We start from the raw sequence: 20,512 nt of genomic DNA, 5'->3' as shown, positions 1-20,512 counted from the left end.
TCCCAGGAACTTATCCCAGTTTTGACTCCTGCCTCTGTCGGCCACCTGTAATGCTATGTCCTAGTCACCCTGGCATTTGTCTAGATGATAGTTATGTGTAAGTGACATAGTCAACGTGTCTCCATTCACTCTTAAGTACTAAAATGATCTTCAAATCCATTCCCAGCTTAAGGAAAGGTCATTTGTGACTTCCACTTGTCCTTTCCACTGTCATTACATCTGACTGTCATCCCTTCCCTCATGCACGCTGGAATCAGCATCCGTTGAGTGTTCCCTTCTACTCAAACATCCAAATCCAGCACGGTGAATCATCACTGTTAGTAAAACAAACGGTGAAGGCAACTCACTAGATTTTTTTCCATCTTTTGCTTTAGTTCAAAATACAATAGGATTAAAAATACAGACTTTGCTGGTTATAGATTAGGTAGATTTCTGGGAGCTTTTGCTTCAATGTGAAATTCATTTGAATCCTATGAGTCACCCAGTCACCCAAGACACCAGTACTCTACCCAGATTTCACCACCTTGCCTTTTAGCTTCCCTTCTTCCTTACTCTCAGAATGTCCTTAAGTCTCCCAAGTCACTGTTTCTACTAATAGCTCCTTTAAAAATCCTCTCGAAGCACCCCCTCTTGGTTGCCAAGTAGAGGCTTCCTTGTACCAGCTACCTTACTGTTTCCCTTCCTTTAAAAATAATATTATCTTGTCATTTATTTTCCACCTTTCTTGTGATTTTACTTTTGCTATGTGAAAGTGTTGAGTGTTATGTAGCCATGTCTATCAATCTTCCTAGGTCTGCTTCCTGGGTTTTCTAGCACTCTTAGAAAGCGTATCCTTGACCAGATGTGGTAGTGCATGCCTGTAATCCCAGTTACACAGAAGACATCAGTAGGAGAATTGTGGTCCAAGGTCAGCCAGAGAAAAAACATTACACCCCAACACACACACACACAAAAAGCCAGGCCATGCAAGTCAAGAGAGGCAATGAGGGTATAAAATTTAAGGTCGTGTTTGCTCCCAAGTGCTCTCCCCACTCTTGCCTGAATTTATCTGACTCTGAGAATGAGCACCCCCATAAATTTTGCACCCTAGTCACCTCTCTTGGCTCAACCTGGTCCATGCCCTGCATTACTACAAAGACTCCACATGCAGCTATCCCAAAATGAGTTCCTAGTAGGTCAAACCAAGGACCTGACACTTTACTTTCTCAGTCAGTCTTTCATCTCAGGGCTCACTCACTCACTTTGGCACTACTGCAGCTGCTTAGCAGAACTCAGAAATTCCAGATCCCAAGGGCGCTTGCGATGAATATGTTACTTTTAAACAGTCACATTAGATTTTCAACCATCATCCGTTGCTCCTAGAGATGGACCTTGAGGGCACAAATCATATTCCACAGGCAACTTTGATAGAGGTGCTTCTTAATTGCAGTATTACTCACTTCTTCATTTTCAAAGCTTTTAATTTATCATCTAATAGGCACAGTGATCCATGGAATTATCCATCTTCATTTTTCCTATTTTAGACGACCATCCTATTTACTATTCATAACACAAACCAATTGCCATGGTTATTAAATGGTATCTTTGTACCCTAATGATTTGTGCCTTTCACACCATTGAAAACTAAATTGAATATTACGAAGCATTAAATGAGACCCCAAATGAAGACTGAGCATTGTAAGTGCTCATTGTCCAACTATGAAAGAACAAACCACTCAGGTGGAGGGAGTGGAGATGCAAAATGTGTGACACTCACCCTTGGAAACCCCCAGGGAGGCAGTACCAAAAGCCACAACCTACCTGCCCAGCATTTTTGTTCTCTGGTCCTTGAAGCCGTTGGCCTTTTTAAGGTTCTTTCACATTCTGTCCCCTCTACATGGAAGAGTCCTTTCTCCTCCTCTTATAGCTAAATCCCTTTCACTTTTTTAATCCCAACTCAATTATTATTTCAGAGTAGTTCTTCCTGGTCCTCTTGATCAGGTCAATCCCCTATCCACACTCTCATAGCAGCATCTTAGCAATGATCAAGTGACAGTCTGCTATCTGTTTGAGTCATTATTTGAGCAAGCCTGTTTCCATAAGGCTGTGAACTTCTCAAGTGAATGTGGTCTGCTTTGTTCAGCATCATTTCCCAGGGTTTAACTGTGAGTATATGCCAAAATATTTGCTGGATTAATTTTTTAAAATTTGTATTTAAGAGTACCAGTAAGTGTCCTGGCAGAAAAGCAGCAGCACATTTAGCTGGCACTCCAGAATCTTTTTAATGGAGCAGTCACTGAGATGTTTCTGGGTTAAGGACACCAGAAGGAATGTTGAGATGCCCAGAAACTAGCAACTGCAGAAAGGTCTTACCCACCCTAGCATGAAGAGGCACAGGAAGAAAACACATTGCCAGATTCCAGAGATGGAGCTGGGAGCTGGCAGGAGCTGCAGTTGCAAAGGGCCATAGCCAGAGACCGGTCTCAAGGCAGGGATGAAGAAGGAAATACCTAGACTCTCGCTCCTGTCCTCTGGTTATCTGCCAGCATCTCTCATTGCTCAAATCTAACTGGAAACCATGGGACAAAGGTCTCAATAGATACAGTCCCCAGGAGAAGGTCAGAAAGGCCTACGAATGGATGAGGGATGAAACACCCTAAGAATAACCAGAACACCAACCGTTTGGCCCACGAGCCCTCCACAAGCTTCTGGAAACCCCAAGTCCACTTGTTCTGTTGCAGACAGAAATAGCGTGACCATAATCATTCTGCCCTGCATACATTCTATGAGTCAATTAAACTTCCCCTGGGGGTCATGCTCTGAGTATTGATCACCAGAGACTTCATAGAGAGCATGAACCAATGACACAAGATGAACTATGCTGGGTTACAATGCACTCGGGCTAAATAAACAAATTGAGAATTCTGCATTAAGAAGTCTAACCGCACACCATGAAATACTTTTAAATAAATTATCCTGAGAGTCTCAATTAGAAAGCTGCAACCTCTGTGCCAATGAAGGAAGCAGTGGGAACAGTTTGCAAAGATAATGGACTTGGGGAACAAGAGTCTTGGTTGGCTGTGAGTCTGTTGAGAAGCAAAATACAGGAGACAGGAGTTCTGGATGTCCACAAGGACACTGTGGTTAAGTTATCACCCATGCTACCTTGCTGACTGTTCTCTCTACATCACCATGATCCAGAAGTCAGGAACACCTGCCAGGCATTAGCCTTCCTCCCTCAGAGCTGTTCACCTTTGTTCTCTTACCTTGCCCTACTCCTGGCTCTCAGATCCCTGGCCGTGTTCCAGTTTCCAGTCTACATTTTAGGGATGAAGATGGAAGAAGAAATAGGTATCCACCAAATTTTCTGTGGCCCTCTTCTCATTGTGTGAGTCACCCACAGCTGAGTGGCACCACACTTACTCATTTGAGGTAGGATGACCCCGATGGGCCTTGTCAACCCTACTCCTCCTAAACCCCACACCCAACTGGTTCCTGCCAGACATTTCCCCCATGACATTCAGCCAGGACTAAAGACAACACTGGACTTGAATTCAGTCTCCTCTCCTTGCAGAGGAAAAAAGGTCTGGAGGGAAGCACTGGGCTTCTGACCCAACTCCAGGCTACTGTACCTGTCAGCTGTGTGACCTTATGGGAAACATGCAGTACCTTGGAGGCCGAGGTTTATTGTTCCAAAATAAAGCTCAAAGACACAACAGCAGCACCATGCAGAAATGGATGGTTTTTATCGTCACTGTCATTATCTTTGCATCCTCACCAACCCCTCACAGGGCATCCTGTTCTGACTTGCCTCAAATCTTAGGGCATCACTGTGTTCCTGGTCCCCTGTGAATTGTGTTCGGTTCTTTCTGCCTCAGTGTCCGTGTTCAGTCATCAGGTCCTGCTGCTCATACCCCATAATCACTTTAGCCCTAGCCAGGTCCACATGTCACATTTTTAGGGCCCTAGGCAAGAGTACAAATGGAGGTTCCCAGCCTATGGACAGTCCCTTCTCTCCCCACCCTCAAGTCCCCCCTACACCACCAGGACAGGTCTTGCTCACATGGTAGTGGGATGTCCCCAGGAGGTCTGGGGGTCACTTGAGCAGAGAATTCGGAAGCCCAGGAACACAGAGCATGGCACAGAGTGTGAGTATTGGTGGGTGCTGTTGACTTTAGGTGGCTGTCCCTTTGGTGTCATAGAATCCTCACCCCTTAAGTGTGGCTGCAGGCAAAGGAAGGCCGGGGTCAGGGGTGCCCAGGTTTCAGAACAGAGCCTCTCTCTGGACTTTGGAGTCAGACAAAACTCAGCTGGATCCACCTTTTATTGGATGACCGTGGACATATTGTAGGTGGGATATTCCATAAAGAAAGGAATCATGGCTCTAAGAAGAGATCGTGGATATCTTTCAGATGTCCAGTAGAGGGCGCTAGACCCTCGGGGTTTTTTTCCTCAAGAAGCTCCTGGTGAAAAACAAAATTTCTGATCTTGAGAAGACTTTATTCCAGGTCAGTCATTGTGCCAAATGCTTGATGCGTCTGCCCTTCATGACCTTTCTATGTGTCGATCTTCATGATGTTTCTATGAAGTGGATATAAACCTGTGATAGGCAGAATAATGACCCTCAAAGACACTCTCATGCCCAGAACCAGGGTCATGCGACCTCACAAAGCAAAGGGGATTTTGTGGATGAGATTAAGGTGAGGATCTGGAGATGCGAGCTTCTCCTGCATTGTCCAGCAGGCTCCACACAGGTCCTTCAAAGAGCAAGGCGAGAGTTTCAAAGTAAGGGCACTGGCTTTGAAGATGACAGGAGGGACATCCAAGCAAAAGAATGGTGCCAGAAAAGTCAAGAAAATGGATTCTTCCCTGAAGACTCTGGAAGGAAGGCAGCCCTGCAAGCACCTGGATTTTAGCCCAGAGTGACCCATGTCAGACTTTTGACCTCCAGAACTGTAGGGTAATAAATTTGCATTTCAAGCCACATTAGTGGTAATGTATTACATCAATAGTAGGAAATGTATACAAAACCTGACCTTCACTTTACAGAAAAAAAAAAAAAAAAGCAATGTCACAGATTGGTTAGTAAACTGCCCAAAGTCACACAGTGAATGCAGGAATCTGGGTTCCAACCAACACCCTAAGGCATTGCAGTGCAGGCTGGGGGCTCCCCGGGAAGCACACAGTTGGTAACCAGGAAACCCTGGTGGAGTGGTAAGGAGGCCACATTTGTTCTTCTAGGGTACCCTGAGGCGTGTGTTCTCTGCCTTTCCCAGTCATCCTGTTTAAGCAGGTACCCCTGCTCCCTGCCCCCATTTCTCCATCTTGGAATGCTATTTGCTATTCACTCCCTTCTTAGAACATTCTTTTAAGTTATGAACTGCTTTTCCTGATAATGAACCTTTAGCAAGAGAACCTGTGATTCTCTCAGGATGGACAGAGATCAACCGTTCCACCTCCCTCAGGGCGTTGGCATGATGGAATGAATGAAGGAATAAGAAGTATAGCTGATGTCATTTATCACACAGGGAAGGTGATAAAGGGAGATGAAATAATGTTATGGAGTCACAGCAGAGCCCAGGACTCAGCTCTGTAAAGCTCTCCCTGCCACCGTCTGCTTTGAGACAGCAGCAATGTCAGAAAAGTCAAGGTGGCCTCTGTGCTCCAGGTCTTAACATCTTGTGATGACTGAATGGCGTGATTCAGATTTTCTCCCTCCACTCTCCAGATGGGAAACCAGTTCCAGTGGCAATGGCCGGAGAATGTCCAGAATCTCCAGCCCTAGAAAATCCAGCTGCACAGAGCAGATCTGCCAGCCTGTCAGCGAGCAGTGGCGTCTGAGGCAGGGTGTGGGCATACAGTCTTGATTATGAACAGATTCCTCTGGGCCACCCAAGCAGCAATGAACAAGTCACCAAGAGACAGCTGCCCAGGCCATGGACTCTGGGATATGGGGTAGAGAGGACAGGCAAGGCTCAGCCACATGGCAGCTCACCCTCTCCAAGTATCCATTTGTTCATTCATTCATTCATGTGTATTATTACCAAGCCTTCCTTTGCCCTGGGGGCTCAGGTAGACACCACGGTCTTTCAATATGGCAGCCACAGCCACATAGGGCCACTGAGCACAAGAAGTGTTCCTAGTCTGAATTGAGACATGCTATACGTCTATAGTACACCCTAAATTCCAAAAACTCAGCACAAAATATATATATATATAGCATTATGACTTTTCACATTTTGAGTGTGTATTGAAATGATAATATTTTCGGTATATTTAGTGAACAAAAATACAGTATCAAAATTAATTTCATTCATTTCTTTTTGCACTTCTTCACATGACTGATCAAAAACATGTAGCCACATTTGTGGTTCACTTATTAAGTGGTGCTATTCTATTGACTTGCAATCCAAGGGAGAGGCTGATGGAGACTGTGAAGGTCAAGAGTACAGGTGCAGTGCAAGTGCCTGGAAAAGCTCACATCTAAGTTGACAGCTGTAACACAGATCCAAGTTAGCTCCAGGACCAGGGTTCTCCAGGAAGGGACCCAGGATATATGGAGGCACAGCTGAGGGCCCTGTGAGCTTCACGCATATCTGGAGTAGTGTGGGGAAAAGGGGTGTCAGAGGTGAAGGGGAACAATATAGCCACAAAGGTAACAGACATCAGTTCCTGAGACATCCAGCCCACAGCTGCCAGCACAATTGCAATACTAGCAAAGTTTTGAAATTTTCTAGTAGCATACTCAAAAAAGTATAAGAAAGTATCATTTGCCAGCCAGGCACCAGTGGCTCACACCTGTAATCCTAGCTACTTGGGAGGCTGAGATGGGGAGAATCGAGGATCAAAACCAGCCCAGGCAAATAATTTGAAAGACTCCCTCTCCCAAACATCAGAGCAAAATGGTCTCCAGGTATGGCTCAAGCAGTATAGCACCTGATTTGCAAGTGCAAGGCCCTGAGTTCAAACCCCAATCCCACCAAAAAAAGAAAATTAATTTTTCATTCATGGTTTTAATTAATATCATTTCACCATTTAGTCATTGTTGACAATTCTTACTGAGATATTTTGCCTTCCCTATTAAGATTTTTTTTTACCACTCTCCTTCTACTTTTTGTGTTGTTCTTTGTGGGTAGTGACATCATTTTTGCTCACATTCATTGCATTGGATTATATTCATATTAACAAATAAATTATTAAAATGCTGTTCACAGGATTTTTTATTTTTGAATTATTATGCATTATTTTGGTTATTAAGTCTTTGAAGTCTGGTGTGTATGTCACACTGATGGCACGTGGTAATTTGCACCACCATATCTCAAGTGCTCACTTGTCACCTGGATTAGGCAATGTAGGTCTACCAGACTCTACTCTTGAACACAATGGCAAATGTTTTTCAGCATAAAGGTGCTTCAGAAAAATCCCCCTGCAGGGGTCACAAGTCTCCCCAGGTACCACAGGGCTTTTGGAGACCATCACCTCCATCTCTGGATGATGTCACTCTCTGGGGCACCATTTATAAACCAGTAACTTGGGAGCAAAGTCTCTGTGATTTTACTTTACCTTGGCCACAGAGGTCTGCCCTGGGTTTTGCCCAGAGTCCTGAGAAAGTAAAACCTTCTCCCACCACCTTCAGATGAGGACTGGAGGCAGCCCTGGGATGTCTCTCATCTGTGAAAGGCTGATGCACTCACCCAAGAGGCTTGATGTGTGGATAAATTAAGGCAAGACACATAAAATGCTGTACAGCATGAGCAAAAATGGCAGCCTCTTCCCTTCTAAGTCATTATCAGAAGAACTCCTTCACATCTCCAAGAGCATACCTTTAAAAGGATGGAAATTCTAACAGCATGACTGTGGGTAGACTAATTAAATGATCTCTTGGAAATACTCAGATTTTTCTCCATCTTTCGCATGGGAAACTGCAAGGAGTCAATTCATTTCAGAAAGCAGTGTCCAAAAATAGGCAGATGAGAGGCAGCCCTGTAGGGGGACTTTTTTTCTTTTTTTTCCTAGCATCACAATAAGCTTTAACTGGTGAGAAAACTGCTTTTGCATTTTCCTGGGCTCTGTCTCATTAGAGAAACAGCTTAAAAAGTGATCCTAATCTCCAAAGAGTTTCCAAGTGCTTAATGACTTGCCAGGGTGACAGACAACTGAATTCTGGGAAGTCATTATGTAAGATGCTAGCCTCCACTTTCCTCTGCCTTTGAGAATCAAAGGAAGCAACTCAGTCTGGGAAAAAGTAAGAAAAAAAAGTGTTGGTTTTGCTGACTGGCCAACCTGACTTTGAGCTACAGTTCTGTCAGTAGCCATGAAAATCTTTGGGAATTTGCTTCTATTTTGTAGCATCAGGGGACTTATCTGTAAAGAGGGTGTAATGTATATCTTGCAAGCTACAAATTAAGTATTCAAGGTAAAAATATATTAAATATCTATTACTGCATTTACTCCCAAAAAACACAGTGGCTTACAATAGCACTTGTGGTCTCACGGGTTCAGTAAGGATTCAGGTACTTAACTTGGTCCTTTGGCTCTCACAAGGCTGCAGTCGAGGGGTCAGCTGGGGCTGTGATTCATTCCACGGCTCAACTGGAGAAGGGTCTGGTTCCAAGCTCTCTTGAGGGGGTAGTGGTGGGGTTCAGCTCCTCACTGACTGCTGACTGGGATCTGCCCTCATCTCCTTGCCATGTGGACCTCTCCTCAGGGCAGCTCACAGCATGGACGTGGGTATCACCACAGAGGAAGCAAGAAGAGAGAGAAAGAGACTACAGAATGGAAGGGATGGTCTTTTATAAACTAATGTTCAAAGTCAGAATTCATCATTTTTTGCTGTGTTTTGTGGTTAGAAGCAGGTTCCTAGGTCAAGGGGAGAGAGTCACACATGGACATCAGTCCCAGGAGGACAGTCACTGAGGGCCAGGCTAGAAGCTGTCTGACACCATGTACAGACTCCCAGTGAGTCCAGTTGGCCCTCTTCACGTCAGACTCTGCATCTGTTCAGCCATCCGAGCCTGACAGAAAACTGTTTAGCTATGTATAGCCTTCTACTTCCAGTCATTATTCCCTACATAGTAGAACAACACACTACATTGTATTCATTGTTGCAAGTACATAGAGATAATAAATACACAGAAAATGTATGCAGTTTATATGCAAATGCATACTGTGCCATTTTATACCAGGAACCTGAGCCTCCACAGACTTTGGTATCCATGGGGGACTCAGGAACCAACTCCCTCCTCATAGATGCCAAGGAACAACTATGGCATCCATTGCTATGACCAAAAGCACTTCAAAAAGCAATGTCACACAGAAATAGAAGAAATGGCTAGGCACAGTGGCTCACACCTGTAATCCCACCTACCAGGGAGGCAGAGATTGGAAAGATCACAGTTCAAGACCAGCCTGTGCAAAAAGTTAACAAGACCCCACCTCAACAACCAAGCCAGGTGTGGTTCCAGCTACTGGGAGGCATACGTAGAAGGATCTGAGGCTAGCTCTGGGAAAAAATGCAAAAGCCTGAAAAAAACAACTAAAGCAAAAAGGGCTCAGAGTGTGGTTCAAGTGGTAGCATACCTACCTAGCATGCACAAGGCCCTGAGTTCAAACCCCAGTACCAACAAAAGGAAGGAAGGAAGGAAAGGGAAGGGGAAAGAAGGGAAGGGAGAAAGAAAAGAAGGAAGGAAGGAGAGGAAAGGAAGAAAGAAAATAGAAAGCATCTACTGGTTATGTATTAGGGTCAAAAAATTTAACAATCGTGACACTATCAGTCTATAACAAAGAGGTTGAGCCGGGTGTGGTGCTGCACGCCTGTAATCCCAACACTCAGGAGACTTAGACAGAAGGAAAATCACAAGTTTAAGGTCAACCTGGGCTATACAATGAGACCCTGTCTCAAAAAAAAATCAAAAACATAAACAAAAATAAACCCAGAAATTGATTCTAACCAATGCTATTATCCAAAGACTGCATCTAATTTATATAAAGTTATGTTAATTTATATTAAGTATAAATTAATTTACCTTAAACATTGATTTATATTCAATATTGATTCAACACCATGTTCTCAAATAATGGCATTCATACACTAGATTTAAAAGGCACCCTTTTCCCCAGTGGCATTTCATCATCTAGCTCTACCCCTTTCTAGTTATTTTGGAATATCCGAGACGTAAATAAGGTGTGCATGCCACTTTTCTCACTTAGCAATATAACAGAAGCAGTTCATCCTTTGTGCATTCTTTCTAATTAGCTGTTTATACCGTGATGGTCTCTGACAGCTGCGTAGCATTTCCATTCTGTAAATCACTGTAAGAGCCATGGCTTACATACCATCCCCTTACTTGGTGATATAAAGTTGAGTCAGTGTTTTCCATTAAAAGCCATGCACTTATTGAGTATCTTTTATGTGGTATTTCCCACATAAATTGAGTGATGTCATTGAAATAAGTTCCCCCCAAAAAGCAATTCAAATGCAAACATTTTAATGGCCCTGTCAAGTTCGTATCAAAATGTGTAGAAGACTTTGGGTTTTATATAAGCAAACGCTACTGTCTCGGCCATTGACTGAGTTCCTCAAAGATGGCCATTGTGTCTTCTTTATTTTCCAATCCTGGCATCTAGCCTAGAAGTGACATTTACTGAATGTTTGTGGACAGAAGGAATGAACAAAAATATTTTAAAATGCGAGACGTTAAGAAAAGTATTTAGGCTAGATGTATTATGTTTTCTTTTTTAAAATAAACTGATGTTGCAGTCCATTTAGAGTCCACCAAGATGTGGAGGACACACTGACACCAAGAGCTAGACTGGAGTGTATTTTGCCGTCCTCCTTTCACTTAATCCACAGCACCCCCTACAGTTCATTGTCTACACAGCAACAGAATGAAATGCCCAGAACAAACTGGATTGTCTCACACCTTGCTTCTTTCCAAGGCTTCCAGGAGACAACCATTGGCCTGATATGCCCCCAGCTTCAAAAGGGAAACTTTAGGTCCTTTTTCTAGGGACAATATTTGCTCTGAAGAGAACTCCTGCTGGTGGAGGCAAGGTTTCCTCCCAATCATGGGAATTTTCCTGAATGCAGTTCAGCCCTGGGAAATGGGTTTCTGTAGCCAAATTATGAATCAGAGTTATAACATTTAAGCAAACATGTCTCAAATGGCTGTCAAAAATACTTTTATTGCTAAAACTTTAGTCTGACATCCTGTGGCATGTAACTCTCAGAACTACAGGGAACCTTTCTGTCTCTTCCTTTTCAAAGATTTCAAATACTTATTGCAAAAAACTACAGCCCTCATTTTTAGACACAGGTAAGATCAGAGTGTGTGAAAGGCACAACCAGAATTTATTTACACCCCAATGTCAACCAAACAGCCCAGGATTAGCCTCCAAGATTGCACTGCAGCACCCTCTGGTGGGAAGTAGATGGCTTGACTTTTCCAAGCTCCCTTTTTACCTGGGTGGCACCTGGCTAACCAGTGCTTATTTCTGGCCTTGTGTCTCAGGTGAAGGAGGCCATGCAGCGAATCCATGACCGAGGGAACATCGGGAAGTTGATTCTGGATGTAGAAAAGACCCCGACTCCACTGGTGAGTGCAAAGCAGAGGATATCCCTCAGCCCAACGTGCAAGATGAATCAAAGCTCTGTGAGGTGTAGGTACAGCTAGGGTAGAAAGAAATATAGGCAGCTCATGGATATAAAGGAGACCAGGGTGATCAAATGATCCCCAAAGTGAAGGATTGGCCACAGACTGAGATAAAGGCTAAGAAGGAAGGGTAAATGTCTCCGTGAGAGCAGGTTAAGAGCAGTCTGAGGGCAGACAGGAATGGATAGAAAAAGCAGACCTATTACAGGTGCTGCCGCCAACAGGAGGAATTCCTGGTACATTCTAAGAAACACAAATTCATGTTCCTAACAGAATGATGCCAGCTGCCTCTGAGATGTTCTGAGTGATTCTATCAATTTTGTTTTCTTTTATCAGGCAGCACAGCAGGGGTGCACCCTGTCAAATGCAATTCATTTGCTCTCCCGAAGGTCCCTTGTAGGAGCCATGCATGCTGCTCAATGCATACACAGACGACCCCACTCCAGACATTCAGAGCCCAGCTCTGAGCTCATCCGTGGCCTGGGCTGCTTGGCACTCCAGCTTTGGTCCTCTGTTTACAAACTAGAGATTGATATATCCTCCTAAGTCAGTTAGAATGATGTTCATGGTGGTACACACCTGTAATCCCAGCTACCCCGTGGGCAGAGTCAGGAGGACTATGAGTTTGAGGCCACCCTGGGCAAAGGTAGCAATGAGACCTTGTCTCAAAAACAGAAGGGCTGGGGCATAGCCCAGGTGGCAGAATGCTTGCCTGGTGTGTATCAGGACCTGGGTTTACTTCCCAGCACCACCAAAAAGAGAATGACATTCATGAAGCATTGTTGGTCCATACTGTGCCCTAAGCAAGGCTTAACAAAGAAAATACTCAGGCAGGATTTCTGTTTCTTTGTTTACACACAAGTGTTAGAGCTACATCTGCCCATCTCAAGAGACAGAGCTGGGCGATTATGTACTCATGCGTGAAAATGGAAAAATGAGACCTGTTGAAACCATTCTGCAAATGGAGGGAGGGAGAGAAAGGAGAAAGATGGAGGGGGTGAATTTAACTCAGATATATTGTGAGTACTTTTGTAAATGTCATAATGTACCCCCGTACAACAATAATATAATGAAAAAGAATCTTTTTAAAGAAAGAACTAAAGTTTCTTGTGTACCTTAGTCAAGGTATATATATTTTTTAAATATTTCCTTGACTATTATAACCCAAATGTAGCTCAATTTTAACAGCTGTTTTCCTCAGTGAAGGACAATTTAATTTTGTGATGTTTAAGTGACTGCTACTAACAAGTATATAGTTTATAAAATGCTCACAAAGTCCCAGGACTGACAAAAGGCAGATGAGAGATGAAGGCAGGGAGGGGAAGGGGACTGGGACCCCAGCTGCCCTGTGCACCGACACTGTGCCCTTTACCCAGAGAACAGCTCTCTTTCGGCCCTGTGGGTCGAAGGCAAAAGGCTCTAGAACTGGCCTGGACCACTGATTGCTTCCAAACAAAACAGATGGCACCGACCTCCCACCCAGAGGGAAGGCCTGCCTGTGCCCATGACACAGATCCTCTGGTCCTCAGGCTGGAAGAAATTGCCATTGGACCATGGAGGGCTCCCATGACAATTGCCCACCTTTCGGGCCAGGAGCTCACGTCCTGCCCTGGTTAAGTCATAGTCCTTGTTTCTGAACCTGGGGAAGATTTTTAACTCCTGAGATGCAAAGAAATGGTGGAGACACGGTGTTCTGAGTGCCTGTGTGGTGGGGAGGAAGTCACAACCCTTCTAGCTGGAGCACAAAGCCAGGCTAACTGTAGGGCATCGTGGGATCTGGCCCATGGATTCAGCAAGGTCATTTCTAGAACTAGCATCTAAGGGAAAAGGCAACAGGAGAAGCTCAAAGCTCCACAGAAATGTGTCTTTCCCTGCTCAGCTCAGCAGATATTGACTAAAGGGACTTGGTGGGCTTTCTGAGTCGCTTTCTCCTATAAGAATAACCACTTTCAAGGAAGTCCTTACCAAGTGGCTTCATTTGATGCTCAGAAAAGGTGAGGAGCAGGTTGCCGAGCCCTCTACAATAACTTCTATTGAATTTCAGATGGCCAATGACAGCACAGAGACCAGCGAGGCAGGGGAGGAGGAGGAGGACCATGAAGGTGACAGCGAGAACAAGGAGCGGATGCCATTCATCCAGTAAGCCAGGCCCCAGGCAGGAGAATGTGAAGGACGGTTTGGAAGAAGACCGGCTGCGAGAACTCTTCTGTGCCCCAGTGAACAAATGCTGTAGTCCAGTGTGTGTTGTGTTTGTCTGCAGTCAGCTGAGCTACGATGCTGTTGATCACTGTTGTTTTTTGGAATTAAGTGCCAACCCCACTACATGCAGTGTTATGTCCCTTTCCAGTCTGTGTGTCACAGTCTCTTCTCCCCTGTAGCAATCCCATCCATTTTTGGGTTCTTCTCGACAGTTCTAGGACAGCCTTGCACGTGAATACAAGCCCACAGGCCCAAGGCCTGAGAGACCAGATATGGGCAAGGCCAAGTTTGGATAGAAAGGTGTTGTCACAAAGCACTATCAAGGTCCTTGTACCCTTCAGGCCAATGACACTCTATGCTAGCCATGCCTCTGACCAGAGCACTTGCCAGTTTGGCTGGCAGCAAGAGGACAGGCCAGAAGGGGTTATGCCTGAGCCTGTAAGTGTAGAAATCTTCCAACAGTACTTTTTCTTTCTCCCTCTAAAAGGCAACTTACATTTGTTCTACCATCTTAAGGCCATATATTTGAACCTCTCTCCTCTAACCCTCTGGTGTTGGATCCTTTCCTTCATTCTTATTCACAAACACAAGGAGGTAGGTTTTTCAAGATAGAAGATGAGTCAACAGTGTGTGTTTGAAAATCAGCCATGGAGGTTTCTCCTCTGAGCCATGTCTCATAAGCAAAATCCTCCTGCTGGCCATATACATTTTCATTTTAATATTAAGAAAGTTCACCCCATGTAGGACTAACTCAGATGTCATTACTGAGACTTATCTGTATTTGCATACTGACCATAACTATTACTACTTTTTTTCAATTTCCGGCCAAGCAACTACCTTTGCCCAAGGAAGACCTCTCCTGCAGACCATATTTGGAGAAAACCAATGAGTATCTTTCATCTTGCCAAAGCATATTCCAACATATAACCAATGATAGGCATACAGAAGGTAGCTAGCTGGCCAGCATCTGAGGCCAAATGTGTGCCCCCCCAACACACACACACACAAACACCTCCACACATAAAACCATGGTGCTTATTTTGCAGGGGTCCTTGGGTTTCAGGGACTAAACCGCTCACAACATACCCTACTCAATTTTCCAGCTCCTAAACTCCTCAGATACCAACCTCCACTCCATTTGACTGGGCTTGAGAGGTGAATACAGCTACCATGTGCAAGGAGAAGTCTCGGTGTCCCTGTCTGGGGGCTCATCGCTCCCTCTTTCCAGCCCTTTTGGCCAATGGATTAACTCCATCACTCCCAAACCATGCTGTAAAATCACAAGGAGCCCATACAAGTACCACCCCAACTTATTTTGCATTATGGAAGACAGACAGGGTTCCTGCATGACCCAGATTCTTCACAACAAGCTTTAGGGTGGACCCAACTTTTCCCCCAAGGGGCAGCAATGAATGCTTTCCAACAACTACCTGCTTGATTTCCGAAGTTCTTTTGTAGTTAATGTCACTTCATTCATCGTGTTCTTTTTTTCTTCCTATCCTAAGTTTGTGATGGTGACTTAATCATGCCAAATGTTTATCTGAAGGAAGTCTCTCCTCATTGTGAATATATGTATAAAATATGAAGATGAAATAGGATGTGGCCAGTCAACAAGCTGGGATGGTTGGGGAAGGGGTAAGCAAACATATATTAAAAGAGAACACCGACCACTCTTCTCTTCCACCCCAGGACTCACTAGCATCCAGTCTGGGACCAACTAAATAGACAATGGGGTATCTGTCCCCAAAAACCTTTGCTAAACACTATATTATTGGTCATGGATCTCCCATAACCATTTGGAAAAGGAGGTCAGAGAGCCAACATCCAAACAGAGCAAAGTGTATTTTTTAAGGATGAAGGAGCCAAGAGCCGCTGGCCCTCTGAGGGACCTCTGAGGCTGTCCTTCTCCAGGGGACAGGAAACCCAACCATAGTTGGGATCCAGATGGTCCACATTATGTAGAGGAGAAGCATGGAAACTCATCCCTCCCCAAATCTGTTTTGTTTTGTTTTGAAACCAGCAGAGTTAGTCAAGTAATCCCATCCAGTCAGGTAACCCTCTCCTTTCCTCTCCTGAGAACACGGAATGAGAAACCTGGAGTATGATCAACACCACCTTCTGCCATGAAGTACGGGGTGTGGGGGAAAGGGGACATTTAACACAGTCTCGTTCTAATCACCTCTTCTCCCGTCTCATGCTTGCTTTCTGAAGGAAGGGTAAAGAAGGTCTCAGTCTGCCTTAAAAGGAACTGCGAGGGCTTCTCTGTAGGTGATGCTTTTTTGGAACGAACTGGAACATTGTCTAATGTGTTTGTGGCTTCAGAGCTTTTGTTCTATTGTGCCTACAAAGCAAATTATGTTTACATAAAAAATATAAATAAAGTATTCAGCATAGCATAACCTCCTCTGGCAGCATTTTCTCTCACAAGTCATTGTTGGATGAGAAGCCCCACAAAGAGGACACAAGGAATGGGTAACTGAAAAAAAGTTAAAATGTGGCAGGACATCCCCAAATGAAAACCAAAGACCCCATAGAGATGAGACAGGCATATAAAAAAGACATTTAGCTAGGTATGGATATGAGCTAATGCATATGGTAATTAGCTCAATTTAGCCATTCCACAATATATCCATGTTCTAAACATCTTGTTGTACATGATAAATATATACAATGTTTTGTGGATTTAAAAAATTAGTTGGGTGTGATGGTGCATGACTGCCATCCCAGTGCTTGGGAGGCTGAGGTAGGAGGACCTCGAGTTCATGGCCAACCTGGGCTACAGAGCAAAACCCTGTCTCCAAAAAAAAAAACAACAAAGCACATGCTGTTGGTAAAATAGATACAATAACGAGAGTAACAATAATGGTAATGGCAAACATTTATTAGGTGCCTTACTGTATACTGATAACAGACATAAGGACTGTCATTGTGTGCCCACACAAGGAGGCAAGACTGACACACAGGGAGCTTTCGCACTTGTCTAAGGTCACACAGCTTATGACAGAGTGACCATCCACTAAATCCAAACCAAGCCTTTGCACCAGAATTCATGCTTGTTTTCTTCTTGTTGTTTTGTTGCTTGTTTGTTTGAGAAATGGTCTTAATATGTAGCCCAGGCTGGCTCAAATTCATGACCCACATGCCTCAATTTCCTGAGTGCTGGGTTTACAGGCATGCACCTCCATAGCCAGCAGAATCCAGGCTCTTCACTACCTATCACACTGCCTGGCACTTTAAATTAAGGGTTTCAAATTACCATCCCTCACTCACTAGAAGTTCTTCAGGGATTTTGTTTCCCTCTAATTTCAAGATTATGCTTGTAATTTGTTTTGCTTTGTAGCAACTAATACGTATGTCAAATTTTCTTTTTTTTTTCTGACTATCCATCCACGTTTTCATGAAGTGCTAATTTAAAAACTCACCCATCTCAACAATTTTCATTTTCATGATCTAAAATTCTCAAGGTTATCAAAAAACATACATAAAAATACATTTCCAAGGACTAAAAATCTCACTAAAGAGGAATTTATCTTCCAGGAAACTGTGCTGCATTTTACCATATTTCTCAGTGGACAGCCAACAAACTAGAGCCAGGCCCCATATTCATAAAAATGCCACACATATAAACCTGAATTTACAAGGTAGAACTTGCCGGTCCAATTCCTATAAAGTCACTGCTCTGAGCAGGTCCTCATATATTCTTTCTTGTTTAATACTTGTGTGCTCTGTATAAATCTTGTCTCTGCACAGAGCTGGTATTGGTGCAGTGCTACATTTAAATACAATCTAGAAAAAACAAACTGGAGTCTAAATTATAGTCCACATTTTCACTCCTAACGCTGAGAATGGAAAAGAGATCTACTAGCACTTGAAAACAAAAAGATTTTTAACAATTTGGATGAGGTTAGGGCAATGATAGAGGTAAATATTTCAAAAGTTGGGGCACAGAGAAATTCAGAAGGTCATAGTTAAGGAATGCAGAGGGCAGTGTGACGGACATACAGGAGTGTAAGGATAGAGTGGAGTGGAGAAAGGCATGATGGGAGGTTGGTAATAAGTTTGAAGGTCATTGAATGCCAAGTTGATAATCTTGGATTCCCAAGAAAGGGACAAGCATATACAGGTACGACAGGAAGAACTGGGGTGTGCAGGTAATTACTGAGACCAGTTGCCCTGTTAGTGGGAGGACAGAGATGAGCCCAAGAGGGTCAAGAGTCAGATGTCAAATGCCCTGACTATATAGGGTGGCTCCTCCAAAGTCAACATTGAAATGAAGATCTGGATGGAAGTACTGCTGGGAGGCTGGTAATCTCAAGAAGTTAAACTGGAGAGTGGGACAGTAAAATGGGAAAGGGAAGAAGCCAATTTGGGGTGTGCTAGGGAGAAGTTTACCATTGCAGGAGACTGAACACCTGCCCTGGCTCTGCCCCCTTGAAGGGTAAGAAGCTGTCACACTTATCCATCAGTGCCCAGGCACCACTGGTTGAGGACAACTCCCTACAGAGGTATTGACTCTGTGTCACTCCTATCTTGTCTCTTGTATGAACCACGTGCATTGCTGTGGCCACAGTGGCCTCAGACAGAGAACCACAAGAAGCCATCAGCCTGATGGGAAGAGACCTCCCACTCTAACTTGTCTAAGGAACTCACTTTCCATTCTAACATCAAGGAAGAAGGTCTGGAGGATTTCTACAAACTACATTCCAGCCTTCGTAACAATTCTCCAGCTGCCTGTTACAGTTGTCCTTTAGCCACTGCCATCCCTTCTTTTGTGCATTTTAATCTGCTCCTTGGTCTTTTCACTTGCAGAGTAGAGTTTCTGCTCAGAGGAGACTGGCCCAAAACACTGTCCCTTTCACCTGGGTATTACTTTCCTTGGGATCTTCTTCTCATAAAATATTGAGAGTCTTATTCATTGGACCCAGAAAAAAATCTGGGGCTCTAAGTTACACAATAGCACATGCTTGCTCAACATGGTTTTAATGAAAAGTCACTTGTTCTATTCCCTAGAAACAGAAAGAAAATGAGAACAGATTTTTCCTCAAGAAATTCAGAGTTGAGAGCTGTGCTATCCAATAGAAATTCAATGAGTCAAGAAAATTTACATTCTCTAGTTGTCACCTTCAACAAGTATGGAGAAAGAAACTTAAATTATTATGTTTTATTTAGACATACAACATCGCTTCAAATATGCAGTGTTAGGAGCATAGTAGAAATGTGAAGTGTAGGGTCATCTCTGGGAAGGGAAGGAAAGGAAGGAGAGAGGAAGGGAGGGAGGAAGTGCACATGAGCAGGCAATGCTTGAGTGAAGCCTTGAAAGATGAGTGAGTGTTGTCCATAATAGCATACACTAAGCATGCAATAAACATAAGCTTCCTTTCCCTGTCCCCCATTTGCCAATGCTGGGAAGACTGGGATGTTTGGGAAATACTTGCTAGCCTTTTCCTCCCCCTTCCTTTCTTCCTTCCTTTATTCCTTCCTTTGAGACAGGGTCTTGCTATATAGCCCAGGCTGTCCTCAAATTTGTGATCCTCCTCCCTCATAGAGTAAAACTGTGTCAAGAGAAATCATGAAAAAAAAAAATCCTCACATTTACTCAAGATTTGCTATTTGTCACCCATTTTATGTACCTCCTCACTGCAATGTCACTGACCCCACTTACAAATGAGGATGCTAAATTTCAGAGAGAATAGATGGTTTGTCTATAGTCACTCAGTCAGAAAGTAGAAGAGTCTAGTTTGGAACACAGGACTCTATATGACAGAAAGGCTCTTCCCAGCAGCTGGGGAAGATGGAGGTCAGCAGCTCCTATTTATCTTCCTGGCAGTAGTATTTGTCCTTTTGTCTGAGGAACAGATGTTTCCTCTTCACTAGCTCTAATTAAATCAAGGTGTTCTCAAGAAGGCTCAGATTAGCCTAGCCTGGGTCACATGCCAACCAATGAGCAGAGGTCTGGCTATTCTGATTGGCCAATCTGGGTTACATGCCTGCTCCAGCAATTGACCATGATAGGATCAGGCACCCTCATTGACAGCTGTTTCAGAACCACATTAAGTGATGGAAGCATAGGCCTTCCTAGGAAGAGATGCCGGGCAGTTAAACCTGTGTCCACTTGGGCTATGGTATATCAAATACTCGTTGTTTGTCAGACACTGCTTTAAATTCTTTTTTTTTTTTTTTTCGGTACTGGGATTTTAAACTCAGGGCCTACACCTTGAGTCACTCCACCAGCCCTTTTTTGGATGAGGGTGGTTTTGGTTTGTTTTCTTTTTTTTTTTTTGATCTAGAATCTGGAGAACTATTTGCTGGGTCTGGCTTCAAACCTCCATCCTCCTGATCTCTGTCTCCTGAGTGGCGAGGATTATAGGCATGAGCCACCGGTGCCCAGCTGCTTTAAACTCTTGTAGCAGTCCCAGTCAATGCCCACCACAGAGATTTTGGTGCACCAGAGTTCACTTGTAACTGTTAATAGTTCCTGGCAGCTTCTCACCCAAAGCACATGCTTTGGTCTTTCTTCTTCTGCACCTGCAGGTTTGTTCCAGCACCACAGGACACAAATGCACCAGGGTAATTCAAAATGACTGCTATTGGGGGTGGAAGAGCAGTACTCCAGGCAGGGCAAGCTCAACCAGTGGAGGACCAGTGGAGGACCAGTGGAGGACCAGTGGAGGGCGGGAGCCAGT

The 20,512-nt window shown here is 44.0% G+C and overlaps 1 protein-coding gene across 1 annotated transcript in view; it reads left to right on the top strand.

Moving 5' to 3' along the window:
• Positions 1–16,228, top strand: part of Vat1l (vesicle amine transport 1 like) — a 153,641-nt gene extending 137,413 nt beyond the window's left edge. The window contains exons 8-9 of the mRNA XM_020162448.2: positions 11,490–11,573; positions 13,675–16,228. Coding sequence (XP_020018037.1) covers positions 11,490–11,573; positions 13,675–13,773 — 183 coding nt within the window. The 3' untranslated portion in view covers positions 13,774–16,228. The remainder of the gene's footprint in view (positions 1–11,489; positions 11,574–13,674) is intronic.
• Positions 16,229–20,512: the final 4,284 nt, after the last annotated feature.

This window comes from Castor canadensis, chromosome 15, assembly GCF_047511655.1.
Source record: "Castor canadensis chromosome 15, mCasCan1.hap1v2, whole genome shotgun sequence".
Classification (NCBI taxonomy): Eukaryota; Metazoa; Chordata; class Mammalia; order Rodentia; family Castoridae; genus Castor; species Castor canadensis.
The sequence above is the reverse complement of the archived record's forward strand: the minus strand, read 5'-3'. Positions and strand labels throughout refer to the sequence as shown.